The sequence below is a fragment of the Balaenoptera physalus genome (genome assembly GCF_965194825.1).
Source record: "Balaenoptera physalus genome assembly, chromosome: 21".
NCBI classification, from domain to species: domain Eukaryota; kingdom Metazoa; phylum Chordata; class Mammalia; order Artiodactyla; family Balaenopteridae; genus Balaenoptera; species Balaenoptera physalus.
Window position 1 is genome coordinate 39,795,026 of NC_138902.1, and position 23,809 is coordinate 39,818,834.

General features: G+C 41.7%; 1 protein-coding gene across 1 annotated transcript; it reads left to right on the top strand.

Moving 5' to 3' along the window:
• LOC309651598 (uncharacterized protein) lies at positions 1 to 23,766 on the top strand (the record flags this gene model as incomplete). Its single annotated transcript, XM_082444429.1, has 4 exons — positions 1 to 13; positions 545 to 5,732; positions 17,644 to 17,718; positions 23,641 to 23,766. The coding sequence occupies 2 exons, from the start codon at positions 1 to 3 to the stop codon at positions 1,174 to 1,176; spliced, it is 645 nt and encodes a 214-aa protein (XP_082300555.1). The 3' UTR covers positions 1,177 to 5,732; positions 17,644 to 17,718; positions 23,641 to 23,766.
• Between the last annotated feature and the right edge of the window lie 43 nt (positions 23,767 to 23,809).

Genomic DNA, 23,809 nt, shown 5'->3' on the forward strand with positions numbered 1-23,809 from the left:
ATGCGAGGCCCAGGTCGCGGTGGCCTGTGGAGGTGGTGACAGCGCCTGCTGGGAGGAGCTGGGGGCTCCCTTTCTGTCCTGTTCTGAGATCGCGCGCTGTGTCTTCAAGTGCAGCCCTGTTCCATTTTTTTTTTTAATTTTATTTATTTATTTATTTATGGCTGTGTTGGGTCTTCGTTTCTGTGCGAGGGCTTTCTCCAGTTGTGGCAAGTGGGGGCCGCTCTTCATCGCGGTGCGCGGGCCTCTCACTATCGCGGCCTCTCTTGTTGCGAAGCACGGGCTCCAGACGCGCAGGCTCAGTAGTTGTGGCTCACGGGCCCAGTTGCCCCGCGGCATGTGGGATCTTCCCAGACCAGGGCTCGAACCCGCGTCCCCTGCATTGGCAGGCAGACTCTCAACCACTGCGCCACCAGGGAAGCCCCCTGTTCCATTTTGATTAAGCGCTGCCAGTCGCTGGAGTTTGTCCGCAGAGAGGACCGGCTTCCACGCCTGGAGACGTGAGGATTTCCTAGGCTTGTGCCGTGGGCTTTGTGACGGTCCTCAGCTCCGGCAGATGATCGTTTGGCTGACTCTTGTTCTCTCCTTAAAGCGTGTGGGCTGTGGACTGGGGAAACGACCCCGGCAGTGTGTGACCAGGAGCGCCCGGGGACACCCTGGGAGACCGGGCCTGGCCTCAAGCAACTGGACGGCGCGAGCGGAGACCCCGTAGCTGCCCGGGGTCGGCAGGGCAGACGCTCCTGCGAGGTCGGCAGGCCTCCCCGGGCTCCAGAGGCCCCGGCTTCTCCGCTGACGGCCAGTATCCCGTGGGCACAGCCGACTGCGCAGAGCCCTGGGGACTGTTCTGTCCCTAGAGAAGACAAGGCCCGGCAAGCAGGACGGAGCATCGGTTGGGCTGGCGGAGGGGAGGGCGGCCACGTTCCGGAAGACAGTGAAGCTCTCGCTCTGCCGCTGGCTGCACACCGGGAGAACGGCATCGCTAGTCGCGGCTCTGAAGGGAGTGGAAGGAGCCTCCTGCAGCCGGAGAGCAGCCCGGAACTCGGGCCTTACGGCAAACCCGGAGGATCCAAGTCCTGCCGCACGTCCGCTGCCCGCCCTCCGGCCTGGGTGTCCCGTCACAAGGGAGGGGCTGGCGTGAGGGCTCCTGGCGTCACGTCCCTGGGTGAGGCCGTCCCTTGATTTAGAGTTTCCTGCTGCAGCAGGGAATGCTGCTTCTCCCTGCAAGGGTCACCGGGATCTCCGTCCCCTGCAGGCACCTGCTCTCCTTCGTGGTGGTCACTCGGGCAGGCAGGGGCAGGGGACTCAAGGGTGTCCTCGAAATGAGAGACTTCGACTGCGCTCGCAAGAACTCAGGTGAAATCAGTTGAAACTGGCAAGGTCTTGACATTTTACAGGTTTTCTGTGGAGCTAGTGTGTCCCCGTTCAATCCTAGTGTTCCTAGAAGGGCTGACGTTCCTCTGGGGCTCAGGCTGTGACTCGGTGACTCAGGCTCCCTCCTTCACGTGGCTCTGCCATCTTCAGCACGTGCCTCCCAGGTGGCCCTGGGGATGGTCTCCAGTCCACCGAGTCACCTCAGAAGTATGCCTCTGCAGAGAGAGTGAGTCCTTCTGTGGGCTAAATTTGCCAACTTTCATTTCTTCAAATCTCACTCTCCAGATTCAGGCTCAGAGCCTCCTTGCCAATCACCTGGGACTCTGCCATGAAAGGCTGGTCCCCAGGACTACTTCCAAGACTCTCTCTGTCTGTGTTCTCCGGGTCAGAAAACGGCTTCTGCGTCTCTGGGCAGGATTCACTCCCTGGTGTCTCCTCTGGAGGGCACATGCTTACTGGCATCTCTAGTCGCAAACCTGCACTGGGGGTGTTTCCTGGTCGTGCTGGCTCTTCCCACTGCTGACAGGAAAGGAGGCCCAGGAAAGGAGGATGTGGTCCGCCCAGCTGGAGAGGAGCTTGCACGGCAACGCGAGGATGCTCCCCTTCCAGGGCCTTCCAGCAACCAGACTGCAGGGCGCCCCGTTCAGAGTCCGAGGGGTAAAGGTGCCTGGGCCAGCAGAGCTGCTGGGAGGGGCCTCCACAACCCAAGGCCTGTCGCTCACATCCTCCTGGGGAACCTCAGCCCATGGCTTGGAGTTAATGATGATTATAGGGGCTGGCAAGTCCGAAATCCACAGGGCAGATGCACAGGCTGGAAATTTAGATGAGAGGAGATTTTACAATCTTGAGTCTGAAATCTGTAGGGCAGGCCAGGCAGGGTGGCAACTCAGGCCCTATTTCTAGGTTACAGTCTTTGAGGTTGAATTCCTTCTTCCTATGTTTTCCTATATAATTTTACTTCTATATACTGGAGAGAAGGCAGACTTTCAAAAGAGGACCAAGAATACACACTATCACAAGAGAGTACAGGCAGAGTAAATTGGGAGAAAAGAACCTCCTTTTCAGGCATTGACAGAGGTTTACAACGCAGAGGGATCACCTGCAGTGTAACTCAGAAACATCAAAGGAAGAGACAAGTGCTCCCACTTGACCTAACTGAAAGCACAGTGTGGGTAAGGGCTGGCCTTCCTCGGCCCCAGGGCCCACACACAGAGTCTCTAAGATGTAGAGCTCTGCCTTGGGAAGGGAAAGAAAATGATTATAACTTTCAGTCCTGAGGGTTCCCGCAGGCTCGAGAAGTGATTTGGACAGTAGCTGCTCCCGAGGCAGGTCTGGTTTTAACTCCTAGAACCTGAGTGTAGTGTGTTCCCAGCTCAGTGCAGATGTGACAGAACGTCTGCTCTGACGCAGGAGCTGTTGACCTGGTTGGCCCCAAGGCTTGCTTTGAGCAGATTTCCTGCCATGAGTTGGGTCAAGGGAAGTTTTTCACTGATGCTTAATTTATTTTTAATTTACTTTATATGATCACGTTGCCTTCTCCCTTCTTTGGGAGTGCCGATAACAAAATACTCCACTCACTTGCCTGAATGACGTTCACGGCCCCAACGTGAGAATATCCTCAGTTTCTTTGTGTAGCCCTGGTTGGTCTGTTAAGGATGTTTTGTTATTTCAGCAGCTTTCAAACAGGTAATAAATAAATTTCCACTGGGTTGGCACTTCCTTTCATTTCCTGAAGGAGGGGCTGATTGTTTCTAACAGCTCCCCAGGGATATTCCAGGCTCTCTCAAAATGACTGAATGACCACTGCGTCATTCCCTTGTGGCACTGTCACATAGAAAACCCAGGGAAGGTCATTTAAAATATCAGCATCAGGGCTGGGAGTGTCTGCCTTGGAATTGTTCTGAAGCTAAAGAAACCACCAAATGGAGTTACTGCAGAAGATGGTAGAAGAGGCTTAAAACCTGTTGAGATGCTCTTTTGGAATACGTGCCTTGCATGGTGTCATCTGCAGAAGAATAGAAAGGCCTGGTTCCCTCTGAAGAGCATGAGGGTGATGTGATGTCCAACACAGAGCACAGAGAGTCCTGCCTGACACGGGGCAGGCAACTATTAAATAAGTCTTGCCAAGATAATGGAGGTTTCTGAAAGATGACTGCTTGTCTTCAGTGATACGCATTACAATTAGATTTGAGTGCATATGAAAAAGAAACAAGCAAAGATCTAAAAGCTGTACTGCTGCCCAGTCAAAATGGTTAAGTGATTATGCAAAAGAAGATTCCTCAGAAGTGTGGAATGTACAGGACTCAATTGCTTCCAGGCCTGAAAGAAGGAGCTATAATTTGACAGTCACTTAAATTGATATTTCTTTCAATAACAATGCACTGCTCATTTTGTTAATGAACTCCAAATCGTCAGTCCTAGTAAGTCACTAAACTTTCCTAACACCCTCATTTCAGCGATTTAAACATATATAGTTAAGAAGTGATCAAGGTAGCACACAAAAACAATGAAGTATAAATAATCTTGAGGATTCAGTGGGTCTATCTAAAATGGTAACATTATTGGAATTATTATTAAAACAAATTTGTGAAATACTTATTTTCATAAGTGCTATAAATCATTGTGGTTTTTAAAGTTTTTTTGTAAGGAGAGGAACAACAAAAGAAGAGGGCTAGAAAAAAAAGCTCTTCCTCTTCCTTTCCTTTTCATAATTCGAGCTGATTTAAATGTTAATGATTGGTCACTTGGTGAATGCTATATTTTCCCCCTTTTCACTCCAAACTAAATGTTATTTTATTCCTTTTCCATTACCAAATCATTCTATAATGATTTGGTAATGGAAAAGGATATTCTAGAATTCCTAGAAAATATAAATAAATTATAGTAGAAAAGTAAAATATCCTGAGATTCCAACCCAACACCATCACACTGTAATTTTATCATGAAAAATAAACCCTAATCTAATTATATTAAATTCTACCGATATTCACTGCAATATAGCAGTAGCATAACCTTAGCTCGTTAAGTGTATGTGATGTGAGATTGTTAGGGATAATTTATATATATAATTTATTCTGGATGCAGGTTTTGGAGTTAGACTCCCTGGGTCAAACTATTGGTTTTGTCAGTCACAGCTGTGTGAGCTTTGGCAGATTACTTTTCCATTCTCCAGTTTCTTCATCTGATAAAATGTGAACAGTAGTACACATACTTCATAAGGTTATCATAAAGATTTGTGACTTAATAATTCAAAGCACTTAGAATAGTGCCCACCTTATAGTAAGAATTCAATACATTTAGCCATATTGATAGTGATAATAATAGTAGTGTGCAAGAAAGTATATTGAAAGTTTTGTTTATGTATGCAATAAAAACAACTTCCAATAGCAAAAAAATTTAATAAAGCCATTGGTGACAATATTCTCAATGTGTAACACTGAAAAAGAGTTAGAATCCTAATAATATTTTTAAAAGCCCTTTCAAATCAATAAGGAAAAAGACTCAGAGTGGAAAAAGGGGGTAGAACATGAGAAGATAGTTTACAATTTTAGAAATACAATAGTCACTAAGTATATGAGATATGTTTAATTTCATTAGCAATAAAAAAAGTGCCAGTTTAACCAAAAATTAAATGCATTCTTCAGCTGTTATATTTGCAGATATTAATAATAACTACTGTTGGGGAAAGTGCAAGGAAAGGGGACTCTTGGCCAATGGAACCACAAGTTAACCCATTGAAAGCCCTATTTCTTAGGAATTTACTATTAAAATAAATATCAATGTATACAAATATTTATCTACAAGAAAGTTCTGTAGAGAATCTTATAAGATTCTTAAGTAAATGATGTACTTAAGAAATAAAGTGAAATGAATATTCATTGGTACAGAAGGAGGCACACAGTTGCTCAGCATCCCACTTTGAGGACCAAAACATTCACTCCGCCAGATGTTTCAGGAATGCTTTTTGGCCACTTATGGCCCACAGCTGGGATCCCCCCAGGAATTGTCCTCAGCTGAAGGGAACTGGCCCCCTAAGGTCACACACCCGGCTGGGGCAGCCAACACCCTCTGACTCAGCAGTGCAGGCACACAAAGGTCCAGCTCCCCGTTTCAGTTCTGAGCCACTCTGTTGGGGAATCCCAGCTCGAACTCCTGGGACTGTCTGAAACCTTTTAGCAGACTGCATTATATTTTAACTTCTCCCTGTTGCCTATGCTGGTTCCTTCACTTCCTTACAGGTACTGTTCTTAATAGCCCAATAAACTTCCTGCAGACAAATCTTCATCTCAAAATCTGTTTTCCAGGAAAACAACCTAAGACAGCCAGTGCCAGAGGGGACTGGAGAGGAAACCAGTGGTGTGCAGGTAAATGTTAAAGCAGTGGCTCTCTGGGAAAAAATACGCCATGATTTGTGGTTCTTGCCAATTTCCATGGTGTAAATACACCCACCTTGGAAGATCTGACTGAATGCACAGTTGGGAAAAGATGTGTACAATCGCTTCTTGTGCTGTGGTGTAGCTAGCTCCGCACTCTAGTAGAAGGAGCAGACTCTAACGTGAGATTTGGTGCTCGATTACTCACTACTAACTGATTGTAGGCAACGAGTACTCCATCCGGTTAGTAGGTGGAGTGCTAATTGCCTGTTGTAGCATTTCAGTTGTTAAGACTTTCATTCCTGGAGAACTGTGATGGGATGTGGGTGGAAAGGAATGCTCTGGGACAACAGCAGTGCAATACCACAGGTGTTTGGAAGACCGGAAGGTGATATAAGGTGGAAATGGATGGCTTCTCTTGAGTACCATGGATGAACTAGAGAGAGAAAATAAAAGACTGAAGGGTATTAATCACCAATTGAAATGGAAGTGTGAAAGTCAGAGGGTCTCTTTGGCTACAGATAAAGAGACCTTCACCTCCTGCATCCACAGAGCAGTAAAAACCAGACAATTACAAGCCCAAGGATTTAATTATGTTATGACTATTTCTTGGTGACTTTTGAGTTTCTCATGCCAGAGGTGAGCAGGAAGAAGAGTCACCATCCAGGCTCCGGCAACTGACCCTGTTTATCAGGAGGAGTTAAGGCTGCTGTTATACCATGTGGGCAGAAAAGACTGTCTTTGACACCTAGGTCATCTACTAGGGCATCTTTGACAGTCATTCCCTTGCTCACTCTTGTTTATAAATGGAAACGTGCTGTAGCCACAACCTGAGAAAGGAACCCCACCTAAGACGTGAGTTAAGAAAACATATTAAATTTTCTGGGATCAGAAGCAGAACCCCTGAGGTTCCTCTGGACTCAGCTGGTGTGGCAGGAGGCGAGCGGGTGCAGTGGCTGTTGCAGCGTGGGGCAGGCAGGGTGGAATTGGACATAAAGCCACGTCCTCGTTAGCTGAAAATCCAGGGTCAGGTGTGGCCGGCAGGGTGACTTAAGCTAGATCATGGCTTCTCCATCTTGTCACGATTGAAATTTTTGGCTTCTGGGAGCACTCCCTCACTTGTGACAACTGATAATGTCTCCACACGTTGTCAGATGTTCCTTGGGGGACAAAATCACCTCCAGTTGAGAACCACTTATGTAAATATATGTAGGAAGTCTGGCGAGCACAGAGGACAGATCAGTGAACTTTATTTGAATATATCAAGGAAGGCTTCAGACAGCAGGTAATGTTGATGCTATTAAGGACTCTGTACACAGTCAGCACATTTGGGGGAAGAATCCACAGCGAGCCTTTATTAAAGGAAACTTGGAAATGCTGTTTATTAAGCAAATTAAGTCATTAGGGGGACAGTTTCTAAATGAGTTACTACGTAAACTGAGGTAGATTTGTAGGATGTCAACATCACCAAAAAACCATCATTGCATCTCTTTGTATCTAGAATGAAAGAACCCTACATCTTGATTAAATTACCCCTTTTAGTGACCCTGAAATGTCCAACTACTGCAAAAAAGGGCACAACTCAATTAACACAAAGATGTCATAAGAGTAGAATTTTTCTCACAATTGGATTTATGACTGCAAACAGATGGTGAAAAAGCATGAGAATGACCCTGTTCCTAGTTGAAATTATATAGTCCAAAGCATATACAGTCTTCACCAAATGTTAGATTCTAAGTCATATTTTTAGAAAACATTTGAGCTATTTTAATATGATCCCTTCCCCTCACCCGTCCTTGGTTTCCTCTTTAGAATGCATGTTTATGCATGGTGTATTGCATACCACAATTGATGCTAAACTCAAGACCATGCTTCTATTAAGTCAAAATCATGATAATTAGAAACAACTACCTGATTGATTGTATAGCTATTTTTCATTCAGAATCTTGGCCTCAAGTAAATATTACACAAAAAGTGACTTTTAGACAGATTACACCTTTTTCAGACTTCTTATACTAAATACCAGAGCCTCTGCAGTGAACTGCTCTTCTCACCATTCAGAGCATTTGTATTCTTGTGGCCAATTCTCATTTAGTTTTCCACATCTACTGTTTTTATGATGCGATAACCTCCTAAGTGAAAATAACATGGATGAAAATTATTTTCTCGTCTGGGATGCAAGTTGTTCTTTATGGGCCTCAGTGGTCTGCTCAACATCTTTATTCCCTGAAGGCAGTTTTCTGGATGATTTTCACCTTGATAACTGGGTTGATGAAGTCAGATGAAAACGATATCCACAAACTGAACAAACTGTGGGAAAAGTCATTCGGTTCAGGCTGATGATGCAAAGGCATTTCTCATGTTATATGGTTTCCTCTTTCCCATCAAAAATATGAGCGAGAATTATCATTTTGGAGTAGTCTGCCAACAGTGTTCTGTTCTTCAAGTAAATTTTAGGTAATTGGACATACACTGACATATGGGATTACTATATATGTTAACATGCCTTTAATCTTAAGAATACTCTTTAATAGTATTTTCTATGTGTAGGTTCCCTATAGTAGTTCCTCATGAAAGTTCTCCAATGGTAGTTTCAACTTGGGGCTGATGGTGTTTTGTAAAATCACTGATAATGTGAATTTTTTCACTTATGCCTTTGAGACAGCACTGTTTAAAAATCACACCAAAAGACTTTGCTTCTGGGAAGAAGGAGTAGACATACTTTTCCCTCTAAGGACAACTAAAAACCACAACCGTTATATACATAACAAACTCTAAAAGTGAAGGGAAGAAAAAGGACTAGCTGGGAAACTTGGGACCCAAGGATTAAAACAGGGGTGCATTCCCCTGTTTTCCTTTAACCCTCAATTATCCCAGACTTGGAGATGAAGAAGCTGGCGATCCAGACCCACCAACAGGTGCAGACAAAAAAAGCCCCAACAAAAGCCTCCTTGCTCTAGTCAAAAGACAGGGAGAGGGCACTTTAGAAAGAAAAGTTTTAGACGATAACCACTCTACTCCAGTCAAAAACCACAGAAAATATTGTGGCCTCACCCCCGCCCCACCCATGTCAGTAAATGTTGAGTGAGTAGCCTAGACCTCCACTCCCATCAGACTGTAAAGAGGGACCCCAACCCACCTGCCAAGGCAATGTCAGAGAAGGTCAAGTTAGGAGCTGGAACTTTCACCTCTGCCAGGTGGTAATGTTGCACCCCTTCCCCACTCAGTGTAGGGGAAGAAGTTTGAGGCTACAGGGATTCCAATCCCATCGGTCAGTAATGAGGTAGCCCTCCCACTTGCTGCTGAAGTTTTGTCAGTGGATTTTCACCCCAGCCTGGTGGCAATGAGACCTATGCCATGGTGTCAGTGGAGGACAAATGGGGAGCAGTAAAGAAGGAATTCCCACCCCTCCCATCCAGAGTGGTGTCAGTGGAGACCCAGAGGGAAGATGGAAGTCCCACCAACCCAGGAGTAAAAATGAACCTCCCTTCTCCCTTCTCCCTATTGCCCCTGTTGTCAACAAAAGCCAAGTAGATTTCTACCCCAACCTGGCTACAAGTAACAAGGCAGCAATCCCCACTTCCCCAAAACAGCTAACATAGAAGGTTTAAATAAGATCCAGAGTCTCATAACTTAATACACAAATTATTCAGGTTTTGACTGAAAATCACTTATCATACCAAGATCCAGGAAAACTACAATTTAAATTAAAAAAAAAAAACAGTAAATAGACTGTACCACCAAGACGGCAGAGATGTTAGAATAATCTGACAAACATTTTAATGCAGCCACCATAGAAATGCTTCAGTGAACAACTATGAACACATTTGAAATAAATGAAAAAGTCTCACCACAAAATACAAAGTATCAACAAATAGAAGATATGAAGAAGAACCAAATAGAAATTTTGGAACTGAATAACATTAAAATGAAATAAAGGGTCCAGCAGATGGGATTAAGAGCCGAATAGAGAAGACAGAGGAATAATCAGTGAACTGGAAAATAGAACAAGAGAAATTAGCCAATCTGAAAATCAGAGAGAAAGTAGACTTGGAAAAAAATGAATGGCGCCTAAGGGATCCTTGAGAGTATAACAAAATATCTAATATTTGTGTCATAGAAGTCTTAGAAGGACAGGAGAAAGAGGATGGGGCTGAAAAGAACTTGAACAAATAATAGTTGAAAACATTTAATATATAGCAAAAGATACAAATAATAACTTGGATGGGATTACACTACCCAATTTCAAGATGCACTATATAGTTATAGTAATCAAGACTGTGTTGAATTGGTGGAATCACAGATACAAAGATCAATGGAACAGAATAGCGAGCCCAGAAATAGATCCAAACAAATAAGCCCAACTGACTTCTGACAAAGTTACAAAAGCAATTCAATAGAGGAAGGATAGACTTCTTGACAGATGGTGCTGGAGCAATAGGAAAAAAATGAACCTCTATCCAAACCTCATACTCTATACAAAATTAACTCAAAATGAAACAAGGATTTAATATAAAAGATAAAACTATAGAACTTTTAGAAAAAATGGAGAGTCTTTGGGAATCTAGCACTAAGCAAAGAATTCTTAGATTTGGTTCCCAAACACAGTTTCAGTAGTCACACCACATATACATATGCCTAAATTCACTATTACACATAAATGAAGTCCAAAAATGTTGCTCTTTTTTTCTCAAAGAAAAAAAAAAAAAAGGAATAAAGCATATTAAGTAAAAGCCACACAAGATGAAACAGAACAAAATGGCTTAGATGAGAAATGCATTTCCTCCTGAATCATCAGCATGTTTCCGAAGTTTACATGAAGCCTTTCCTTATAAGGTCACCATGTACAAAATTTTATGTTGTGGCTTCTCAAGCTGTTATGGAACATCTAACAGGTTATGATACATTATTTGCTCAGTATTCAATACAGGATTTTCTCATGGATGCTGACAAAATAGCAATTTCAGAACGTCTTAGTATTCAGCAGTTTTAATGCAACCACAGAGAAAATGATTATCTTACACTTGTGTGTCTATGGAGATCTCTTATTAATCAGTAATGGTAGTTATATTAAATATATTATAGGAGAAAATATTTAATATTTAGTTCCTTAAGTAAGTTCCCCCCTACCCCCCGCCTCTCTGTCTCTCTCTGTCTCTTTTCACAAAATAAGAAGTCATTCCAGTAACAGTGAGATGGGAAGGAGAGAAAAAGAGATGAGTCAGGTGGTATTTTTTTAGACAAAAGTACATCATTAAATTAATTCTCCATTTTTTTCACCATTGACATTTTTCAGCCCTCTTTATGAAAATGAATTGTAGAAGTGTATCATATATATTGACCAAGTTTCTGGGAGTTGGGAACTTGAAATTTTTTCCCATCTACTTTGCCCCAGTTGAATCGAATATTCCTTTATGCTCTACAAAAATCAGTGTGAGTCTGAAATCTACTTATCATCCTCACTTATTATATTTTTTCTTGGCCCTTTATAAATAATATCAGGAAAGTCCACAGAGCTAACAAAATGTCTAAAATTTGGCCTCACAATTTTGCCTAGCAAAAATATTATCACACTGTTTCTTTAATTACTTTATTTCTCATCCTGAAAGTTGATTTGGGGGTGAAGGCACACTCTTTTTCACATTCACACACTTACCAAACTTATACCCCTTTCAAGCCCTGTTTTCTTAGACATATGGAGTTATATAGAAATATATGTGAAATATGTGCAAAAGATTCCCAAAGTGTTACTCTGGTGCAGCCTACTGAGACACTGACAGATTTCAAGCTCTTGTACCTTCTTGGACATGTTCTATTAGCAGAGAAATCCATTTTTCAAAGATTGGCATAGTATTAGGGAAAGGCTTATAACTTGCAAAATATCTCAAAAGTGGTATTTTGATCTTAGACCTGTTGAATTTTTATTTAAAAGAAGACAGATTTGTGAACTGCTGCCTTGGCGCACATGAAGAACAAATTAGTATCTCTTAACCAACTCCCTGAGGCCACACAGTATCCTGGAAAGAAAACAGAAAAGGATCAGGGAAGCTGTTTTAGCCTCTCCCACTTGCCTGAGACTGTTAGGCATTAAGTAAACCTTTGTGTTTCAATTTCCTTATCTTGTAAACTTGATAATATATGCTCTGCTAATCTCCTATGGATGTGAAATATGTCAGTGCTTATATAGTTGGCACTGTTCTGAGTACTTTACATGGGTGGCAGAGTGAAATTATAAAGACTTACTGTGTTTTTCAGTTCTAGCACACCCAGCTATCTCTATCCTTCCCCACCTCCTTCTCAAATTCAGGGAGCAGTGGGGAAATGGTGATTTATATTACTGCCCTCAGGTAGAGATTCTTGCAGTAGTGATACAAGCAATCTGATGAGCTTTTTTGGTGGTGGTTGTTGTTTTTTTTTTTAATAGACTTTGGAACCTCAAGGCAGAGTACATGTCATTGAGAAAAGGCCTTTTTGGAGTTTTAATCTCTATCCATTGAATAGCAAGAGCCAAGGTTTCCTATCTAAACAATAAGCAAAGAATATACAGTAAGAGCTGGTTTTTCTCCCCTCAACCACCTAGATCATATTTAAGATTCCATGGGCTGGAAAAGGAGGAAAAACTGGAGAGAGAAGAGGAGCCCAGGGAGTGTATCTGTGTAGGGACCAGGCATTCCCCTACCCCATCTCCAGAGTAGCCTTTGGAGGTTTAGCCTCGAGTTGAGAAAATGTGACACAGAAGCATGCTTTCAGCTTCCTCGAGAAAGTGAGCAAGCAGGGGATGGGGTTTTCCTGATGTGTGCCCACCTGTCACAGTAGCAGAAGTGTAGAAATGGCAGGAAGACTTCTTGAGACAGAAAAGGCTGGATAAGATTCATTTGCCTCTGGAGGTTTGAAAACCATCTCTGTGTTTCTCAAAGTCCCCCAAAAGGCTAGGGGTGGTTGAAAATGAGGTCCCTCAGAGTCAAGTCAAGGAAGATGTAGCTCACACAGACCAACGGAGAATCCAGGAAGGCAGGCATCTCAGCACGTGCTGGTGTTCCTGGCTGACTACATCCAAGGACTGTAAAGTACAGTAACTCACAGAGGGTTCCGTGTGAGCAGACATCAGTATCCAGCTATAGGTGCTCTCTCCCAAAGCCAAGGTATTACGTCACAGCTAAGGGGCTATCTAGTTGAATGTAAATCTGGGATGAGAGTTCTTCCGTAGTTGGCCAATGTTTATTTCTTTTTGTCATCAGATACATACTGCCTCAAAAGAGATGAAATTATAGTATAGAAAAATATTACATTTTTTGCATGACTGAATAAATGAAATGAAAAACATGGAGGAACCATGAATGCTTATTACTAAGTGAAGGAAGCCAATCTGGAAAGGCTACATACTGTAGGATTCCAACTCTATGACAATCTGGAAAAAGCAACACTATGGAGACAGAAAAAGATCAGTGGTTGCCAGGGGTTGGAAGGAAGTTGGGGGGAAGATGGATGTCTGCAAAGCACAGAGCATTTTTAGGGCAGTGAAAATACTCTGTATGATACTGTTATGATGGATAAATGTCATTTTACATATTTCCAAACGCAGCATGTATAACATCGAGAGTGGAGTCTACAATAAACTGTGGACACTGGGTGATGATGATGATGTGTCAGTAGGCTTATCAGTTGTAACAAATGGACCATCTTGTGGGGAGACTGGGCATGTATGGGGCAGGGCGTCTGGGAAATCTCTGTACCTTCCTGTCAGCTTTGCTGTGATCCTAAAAATGCTCTAAAAATACAGTCTTAATGAAAAAAAGGTGACGTGTTATTTCTGGAATATAGTCTTTCTTTACTATCTTCACAGGAGACCATTTCCTAGGAAATAAACAAGCGTAATACTAATTTAAGGGAAATATTAGCATGATTTTCTGGTGATGAAATATAAGGATATGCAGAGATTTCTGGAATACCTTAGATAGAAGAGCACAGTGCATTTTATATTCATTCTTCCTAAAAGCTAAGCTCTGAATAAAAATTTCAATTAAGAAAAATAAATCCATGCAGAATGAAAGTGAGGAATTCTGAATAAAACTAAAGTGAATATGTCAATTTCTTAGTGAGCCTAATGTTAAAAAAACTGACTAAAATAGATTAAAGATAAGAATAGATTTTCCTGATCTGTTGAGAATCCATTTCATAACTTCCATAGTAACTGAGAAAACTATTAAAACATTTAACTCAATCTCAGTATTTAAAATGTATTAATTACTGTATCATAACACTGGGAATAATTTCATTACTTTTGTTATATATGTGGCTATTTTTTCTTAAATTATTAATGTTTTATATTATCTAGCAACGTTAATGTGGAAACCTAGACAAAGCAAAAAGTGTGAATTAATATCTACAGTCTTGTTATAATTGTTACGATTTCTTTTTTTTTTTTAGATTTATTTTATTTATTTACTTTTGGCTGCGTTGGGTCTTCGTTGCTGCCCGTGGGCTTTTCTCTAGTTGCGGCGAGCGGAAGCTGCTTTTCGTTGCGGTGCGCCGCCTTTTTATTGCAGTGGCTTCTCTTGTTGCGGAGCACGGGCTCTAGTCGCCCGGGCTTCAGTAGTTGTGGCACGTGGGCTCAGCAGTTGTGGCTCACCGGCTCTAGAGCACAGGCTCAGTAGTTGTGGCACACGGGCTTAGTTGCTCCGCGTCATGTGGGATCTTCCCGGGCCAGGGCTCGAACCCGTGTCCTCTGCATTGGCAGGCAGATTCTTAACCGCTGCGCCACCAGGGAAGTCCCTGTTACGACTTCTTGAATGAATCTACATTTTTCGTCCCTTTCCTCCAGTACAATGGTTTCCATGAGATTGAAATAGAAGAGTGCTAGGAGCAGAGAATGAGGAAGGAATTTGGTCGAGGGAATTGGTAAATGAAAGCCAAAGAGTAAAAGAAAAAGGAAGATTTATGTTCTCTATTCAAGGTGAACATAAGCGCTACCTGCATACAGTCATCTCCAGTTTAAATTATGATATATCCTGGGGCCATCCTTGCAAACACCGCGTGGTTTGTCACGTCTAGATCCCCTTGCAATGGAGAAGTTATTTTTATTCTCCAGCTGAGCTAGAAACCACGCAGTTCTAGCATGCAAAAAGATTTTTAAGTAATTTAATCATGTATGTGCATAATTGTTGCTCTACAGTAAGCTAGTGGCAAGAACACACCAGATGTTTCTAACTGGTTCCTGCTTTGTGAATGCACATTTAAAAATCAAAGCCAGTTACCTGAACCGTGAAGCAGAGATCATGAATCCCCAGATGCAGTTTCACGTCCAAGGGATTCCCACGTCCCTCTTTAACATGGATCCATCCACTGCTCAGGTTTGAAACACACTAGTCGGTGCCCATTCAGAGATTTTTTGCCATGCAGTCAAAATCCTGTCTTTGATGTGTTGCCCCCATTTTTTTGGTCATATGGATCATTTTAAAGATCTTACCATCAGAATTTGTTTTGTTTTAGAGAAGGTTCTCTCTCTTGAGCTCTCTTCCTTTTTAGAGTCTTTTCTGCTACAATTTATTTTAACAAATATTTGAGTATTTGTATTATTTACATAATATAAATATGCTATTATTTGCTAATTATTATTTATTCATTACAAATTAATTATGTAATAGTACTGTGATTAATAAAATAATTTATTAACTATTAAATACATTGTTTAGGTGACAAATTTTCTTATGTTTTTCGTATACAAAACAAAATGTTATATAAAATTTAATTAAGTCACTAAACATCGCTGAATTTTTTTTACTCCAATAGTTGTAAATAGACAAAAGTTGCAAAATTACAGTATATTACTGATTGTACATTGACCTCTGTGACTGCATGTCACACTCTGTGTCGGATGCTGCGGGGAACACAAAGGTGAAGGATACACAGAGAAGTAGTCAAGGAATGAGGTGTGAAAAGATATATATTAGCATATCTATAGGGTGGTTGCTAGTGAAGATATGGCTTATGAGATATTATGTACAGCGTGATACCATTTTCAAAGTATATACTACAACAAAATTTAAAGTCTGTCAAGGATGTTGCATCAAAATGTTAACTATGAGTATCTCTTGATGATAGAATTAGAGTGAATTTAATTCCTAGGTTCATGTATTTTCTGAATGTTTTAGAATGGAGTTACGTTCTTTTTATAATCTGGTTTGATTTGAAAATAGTTTGAAAATAGTTTTTGAGAAGTTGTGGCATTACTAGGAAAGATAAGGTATCAATCAAGTGAGCAGCAACGGGACGGCTATCCCCAAACAGGAAAGTGTAGTGGTGGGAAAAGTGAAGGGTCCAGTCCAAAGTGATCAAAATCTGGATAGTAGTGGGAAAATCCTCTGGGGATTTTTGTGGAGCACTCTGAACGCTAAGGAAAGGATTCTGCTTCTGACCTGGAAGGCAATATTGTAAATTCATAGGCAGGTAATATATTCAGAGTAGTGTTTCAGGAATATTAGTGTATTTGGGGTGCTTAATTTGAAATACAGTGATAAATGGGGAGAGGAGACTGGATAAAATAATGCTAAGTTATTTGTCCTTTACTCATAAGGATAAAAGAAATATTTAATTATGTACACAAACTAATTTGAGAGTCAAACCAGCTTTACTGAGGGTAAGGAAGAAAAATAATATAATATGTAACATCTGATCATACTGTATTCTTCCTGAATTAAAAACCTACCTGTTTCTCTGTAGATCCTATGAAAACAGCCTTACTTACAAAAGAGTTTCTACATTCTAGGTTTTCCTTAATAAAGTCTTTGTTATAATAGTCTTTGCTAGTTCATAAGAACTAGTAAAACTTCCATCTTAACTTTTTAATTGACAAAGTATTTCTGTGACTGGTACTTTGGATTACTAGCGATTTGGCAATTGAAATACAGCTCTCAGCCCAGCAAGAGTCTTATGTAGCTTGAGTTATTTTATTGGAAATATACCGGCCAAACAGAAAGGAATGAGCAAAGAATCAAAGAGAATTTAGACAAATTATCCAAATAGGAAAACAATTTGCATTTACCTCTTGAAAGCTAATTTAAAATTTTATCTTAATATGTGTGACTCCTCAATCATTTATTAATAATCATAACTCTAATTTTTGAATTCACCTACATTTCCAAAAGTTAGAAAATTTCCAAAAATTTAAAAAACTTTAATTGGGAAATAAAATTTTAGAGTTCTCTCCAGTAATCCATTTCCAAAATCCTTTTAGCTTTTTTTTTCCTTTTGCAACTCCAATGATAGAGACCAGCTCTGTGCTTCCAAATTTCTGGAATAGTTGCAGATGAGTCTCTATAAATGCCAACCTTCTGGTCTGGTCTAGTATGATGATTTTGGTGGTAGTTTTTCATAGTTGGTGCTTTTGAATTCATTTACGGGAGAAATGCAGCTCTTTTCACTTTTGTCTTCTGGAGAAAATTGCACTCAAGCAAGACATGTTTTTCTAAGCATTTTTTTTTCAGTATCGGTGAAAAAAAAAACCCAGAAACATCTGTTTTCCTTCAAATCTCTGTGACTTTCCATGTCCATACCTCAGTTATTACCAACAACTGAATGTAAAGTGGATGATTTTTCTATGATGCTCTGTACAGAAAAATAGGAATAAATAAACTTAGGAAGATAATATTTCTGAACCCATAAGATATGCACTTTGGATTGGCAAGCAGTTCTCAGTTCTTAAACCAAACTGTGACCTGCGTTAACTTGATATTTGAATTTGGTTTGTTTTCATCTCATTTCAACAAGCTGCCTCCATGCAGTCGAGGGTAGAAACCTTTGGAAGGAGTGAGAATGACACTGAAGGTAGCATTATGGCGCATGGGTTTGCGTAAGACTTGGGGCTTGCTCTGCAATAAGAGATGACTGTTCTGGATTTTTCCAGATCCTGCCATTAACGTATTTAACGATCCTGGAGGAGCTACTTAAATCATTCTCAGTTTTCATCAGCAACATGGAAGTAAGTACACTTACCTACATCACTGGAATTGTCTGAACAATGACAAATATAGGTATTAGTAACTTACTTTATAAATTAATAGAGAAAGATATGATTAATACAGGGTCTACTCTCAAAAAAATAAGCTTATTCTAAAATTAATAGAACATTTCCAGGGCTTATTGGCATTACTCCTGAAATCAAATTTACCAGATGTTTATTAGTTTTTTCTTTTACACTTGTCAAATTCTCCCACTAAATATACATTGATATTAACTGGCGTAACCCAACTCCATAAATACTGGAATTATATTTAGATTTATTTTAATATTTAAAATTAAATATTCATTTGCCGGTGATTTACTGCTCTGCCTTCATTTGAGTATTAACATGCAGCAAAAGATTGACACATAATGGATGCTCATAAAAGAATACTGATAAAAGATGCTGAATACCTGAGGTGATGGGGGTAGACAGTAGATTTGTAGCTCACCTGTAATTTTCTAGAAGAAGGGCAGACAGAGCTTGGGGATTTCTTCTGAGTGCTCACTAGGTCAATAAAAAGCAAAGGACGAGATAACGTTTTACACTTATTAGCTCACTTAATTCTCACACGAACCCTGTGGAATGTGTAGTATTTCCTCCTTTTTTTCCCAAATGCAGTGTGATAAAGGGATATATCTGACATGACAGAGTTGGTCAGAAGCAGAAGCGGAACTCAAAGTATGCTTTGTGACTCTGAAACTCAGACCCCGTTGACAGGCCACAGTGCCGAAGAGTTGAAATTGGCCATCTATACAGGGAGGGCTGAAAGTAAATTAGAGGATTTTTTTTTCCTCTTTTCAACAATGTGGTTCCGCTGATGTTAGGATGACGAACCAGTTCACCTTAAAATAGGGCGGTGGTGAAGGTGGGCCTCATCTAGTCACATGAGCCTTTTGAAACCTTCTCCAGCTGGTTGCAGAAGACTAAGTCACAGCGAGTCGAAGCGTGAGAGGGTTCTACATGAGGCAGGGAGTCCGTGGAGGTAGCGGACTCTGTCCGCAGCATGAATGGGCTTAGAAGCAGGTTCTTCCCCTGACCCCCAAGGGGGTCCAGCCCAGCCCAGCATCGGGCATCCAGCCTTGTGAGACTCTGAGCAGAGGGGTCCGCCCCTCTGGACTTCCAGTCTGTGGGATGTAAGTTAGTAAACAGGTGTCGTTTGAAGCTGCTCAGGCTCTGGTCATTTGTCCTGCAAAGATAGAGAGCCACTGCACTGAGCGAAGGGTCCAATTCCCATTGTTTACGCTTGGTGACACCTGCCCGTGTTCCTCTTGACACAGTTCTTAACCATGAACCTGTTGCCTCCTTGGATAATTGCATCCACTTGTGATTGTTCTTTAGGGTAAGGAGACTTGCTCACCTGGAAGTCTTGTTCCCCTTTATTTGAGCAGGTTGTCGTGTGCCAAATCAGAATATTACATTGATTCTGTCACCTTTTAAAACGTTGTTTATGGGCTTCCCTGGTGGCGCAGTGGTTAAGAATCCGCCTGCCACTGCAGGAGACACAGGTTCAAGCCCTGGTCCGGGAAGATCCCACATGCCCTGAAGCAACTAAGCCCGTGCGCCACATTTACTGAGCCTGCGCTCTAGAGCCCGCGAGCCACAACTACTGAGCCCACGTGTCACAACTACTGAAGCCCACGTGCCTAGAGCCTGTGCTCCTCAACAAGAGAAGCCACCTCAACGAGAAGCCTGTGCACCACAACGAAGAGTAGCCCCCTCTCGCCGCAACTAGAGAAAGCCTGCGCGCAGCAATGAAGACCCAACGCAGCCAAAAATAAATAAAAATAAAAGAAAGAAAAAAGAATTGGTTTGTAAAGAGGATATAATTTGATCTAAAACTGAGTATTTCTCATATGCACGAATACTGAGCCACGTTTTCAACAAAGGATGCAAAGACCTACCCGGTGGTAGCATGCTGCCTGCAAAAGGCATCCGTGTGTTTGTGAAGGAAGCAAGTTATCACAGAAAAAGCGTCTGTGTGCTGTTAAGAATTAAGAATGCTTTGAATCCACTGGAATATCTGGCAACTTTGCTATAAAGTCTTGTTTTCATTAAAATGGTTTGGGCTGAAACTTTCTTTGATAATTTAAAATTCCTTTCCCCTCTGCCTCCTCCCCACCTCCAACCCCCTTGCTCAAACATCACTGGTATTTTGGCAAATCAGGCAGACTTGAAAACAAACGACTTGCTTAACATTTTGTCAAGCATCTCTCTAATAATGACACAAAATGTATTGATGGGCATGCTTCCCCCGTGCCGCTGTTGTGCATGTATTTGGTTTTCCCGTATTAATCATGAGCTGCATATGGTGCATGGAGCACTAATGGCCTCATTATCCATTTCCAGGACCTTCATATCCCACGAAAAGCCCAATTGCTGACATTGTTGAGGCATGTAAACAAGATCAGTTGTAGTATTAATGTTTGTTTACCTCTCCAAAGTTTCCTTAGTGACTTCTTCTTTTACTTTGGTACTCTTTGATCATCCTTGTTTTGGTTACTATGTAACAAACTATCCATATTAATTACTGTAAAACTGCATAATTGTATTACGTTCACTGATTCTACTGGTCAGGAATTCAGATAGAGCCCAGCAGGGATGACTGGGGACTGCCAGAGCACTTCCGGGGCCTCTGCTGAGGGATTTTCAGATATCTGAGGGCTGGAGTCATCTGGAGGGTTCTTCACTCACATGTCTGGTATCTGGCCTGGGGTAACGCAAAGGCTGGACTCAGCTGGGACTGTTGTCGGGGACTTCTGGCCATGGCCCCTCCATGTGGGTGAGGAGACCCACGGCACAGTGTGGGAGAACATCCCAGAGGCGGTGTCCAAAGAGTGAGCGTCTCCAATGACTCGGACCACAAAAGCAGCACGGGATTGCTGACCCAACCTGAAGGTCATGCGCCAGCACCTGCACTGTACTCAATTGACTGAACCCGCACAAGCTCACCCAGATTGAAGGGAAGAAGAACAGACTGCATTGCTTGATGGGAGAGTCGCAAAGCACATTTCAGAAAAGTATTCTGTGGGGGATGCACTTGGTGGCCACCTTCAGGAAATACAGTATGCCAAATTCACCCTTGGGCCGCAAGAATTCAAATCTCACAGCCTGCAAAATACAGTCACTCTCTTTTGAGACTCTAGAAGTCTCATTCTATTTTGGTTTTCATCTCAGGCTCAAGGTCCAGACTCTTGTCATCTAAATCAGGAGACATGTAGATAAGACACCTTGGATGCAATTCCTCAAGTATGGTTTCTCTCAATCTGATCTGAGAACAAAAGAGACAGATTATCTGTCCCCAGAATAGCAAATATGTGATGGTCAGATTTATGATAACCAAAATAGACCCTCCTATTCAAAAATAGAATCACTGTTCCATAGCAATTCTGAAATCCAGCAGGACCATGTTACTGGTTCCTTGATGAAGGCTTAGACCTACAACCTGAGAGATGCTCTCTGAGGCTTTTGGATCCATCCTGGGCTCTTCGTTCCTCTCCCAAAGACATTCTTCTTTTTCATAAGCTGTAGCTCATGTTTACAGCCGAGCAGATTTTTGTTTGTTTCTTTATTTATTTTTGTTTTTATCCTGTATTTTGCCTATAGAAGTTCAGGGATTCAAAGACTTCATCATTTTGTACTATCTCTGTTCCTTTTAGTTTCAGTGAATACACTTCTTTAAGACCTTTGTGGGTTTGTTATATGTCAACTTATGAACCTAATGCTTTAGAGAAAATCCATACTCACAAATCTCTTAGCGATAAGCCCATTTCTACATTGGCCACTTGTGCGACTTCTTTGGAATAACATCATTAAGATTTTTAAAAATCCTAATTTTTTCCTTAACAGAGGTAGACCCTGAAGAGCCTTAGAAAGCTGTTTGTCCATCTGAATGTGTCTGCAGGTCATGAATGTAAACTTTTCTGAGGTCTTCACAGTCAGACATATGGTTTCATCTTTACTCTGTGATGATGTTTTCCTGCTAGCACTCTGGGTTCAATATTTGAACCAAAGATCCTTTCTTATTTAAGATTTTTCTGTCTTGAATTGCTTTCCTAAGCCCTCTGTAGTTGCTCTTGAAAACGGAATATAGTTTGTTTTTTGGTTCATCTGTCTGCTCTCACCTTCTACCATAACCAGCTAGAGAAGCCACACGTACCCAGCTCCTCTCCTGAAACCCCCTTACCCAGCTTACTGAGTTCATTGGTGTTTTTCTGATTTTCCCCAGGACTGAGGGTTTTCTTTCCTCTACTTTCCAATAACAATCTCCTTAGTGTCTTTCAGCCTTCATGGACTGTCTTTTTGTGGGCTACTGCTTTCCTATGACTGCTAACAAATTACCACAAGCTGAGTGGTTTAAAACAACAGAGATTCATTCTCTCACGGTTCTGGAGAACCAGTCTAAAATTAGTTTTACTGGACAAAATCAAGGTGTCAGTAGGGCAGAGTTCCCTCTGAAAACTCCAGTGGAGAATCCATTCTTTGCCTCTTCTAGCTTCTGTGGCTTGTGGCTGCATCACTCCAATCTCTGCCTCTGTTTTCACATGAACTTCTTCTCTATCTGTGTGTCAAACCTCCCTCTGCCTCTCTCTAATAAGACAGTGTGATGGCATTTAAAGCCCCCCTGGGTAAGTTATAATTGCCCCATCACAAGATCTTTAATTTAATCAAGTCTGCAAAGAACTTTAAATAAGGTTATATTCACAGGTTCCAGGAATGAGAATGGGGGTGTCTTTCAGTGGCAATATTTCACTTTACCACAGGCTTTTCAGACTTCTACATCACACATAGTCTAAAGACAAATTCTGCCTGGGTTAGGGTTTGTTTTGGCAGTTCTTCATTTCATGGCACCCAGTTCTATTTAATTTACTATTATTGCCTAAACATAGCACCTGGGACTTTGCACAAAAGAAATCTCAGTCATTTTATTTTCCCCAAAGAGTCTGTGGTTCGGGAACTCAGAGTTTAGCAAGATGTCTAATCTCTGCTCCATGGTGTCTGGGGCCTCCGCTGGGGTCGATTTGAAGGACCACAGTTTGGAATCTCGCATATGTCTGCACCTGGGCGGGGACGCACTGAAGGCAGGGCTCAGCAGGGAGGCCGACAGAGCACACACACCTGGCTTCTCTGAGTCACTCAGGCTTCTCCCAGCATGAGAGCTTTGGGGAGCCGCACGGCCCACCCAGACTCAAGGGGATGGGACCCTCAACGGGGCGATCGCACAGCACAGTGTAGAGCATGTGAGAGGAGAGATATTCCTGTGGCCACCTGTGAAAAATGCACACAGGACAATGTAAGAAATAGCAAGTACTGAATAACTAGTTTATATTATTCACTCAATTTTAAACTCGCCAGTCCTACTCCATGGCTGAGAAGAGACACACACTCACACAGCATGTGAAAACCTTGAATCGCTGTGCACCAGTTCCTTGTGAAACAAAGATCCGAGGGAAGGCTTGGTGCCATCGTGTATGAATGTGCGTGCGAGGGCTGAGCATTCATAAGAGGGTGACTTGACCCAACATTTGAAAAGCTACTGAGGAACAAAAAATATATATTTTAAAAATGCCTGAGTCATATGATCTTTTTATTATTTTGCCTTAATAATTCTCTAGAAGTTGGACTGTTTGGAAGACCTAAATAACTCCCCAAGTTGCTGGGAAGAATTCCCTTCACGTCCTTTATTCCTCAAAATCAGCTTTTTAATGGCTGTGATTAGGAGAATTATCTCAGCTTCGTGTTTTTGAACTGCGACAGTTAAAGAGGGTTTGGATAGTGTCCTCTGTCATGATTTCCCAGTTTGTGCCTGTGGGGAGTTGACAGCAGAGAGAAGAGGGGCTTCGATCATGAATCGATGATAATTATTTACTTGGCATATTGTCTTTCGTTGCAAATTTGAAGGAATACTCTTCATGGAATCAAACTAGAACCATCTTCACAAAGCTTACAACCACTTTGAAAATAAAGAGTGAAAATTATGATACAGTGAAAATGACTATATGAATGGAATTGAAGAAAAGGAAATACTGGAAACAGCAAGACCCAGAATTTCCAAATGTAAGTGCTCACT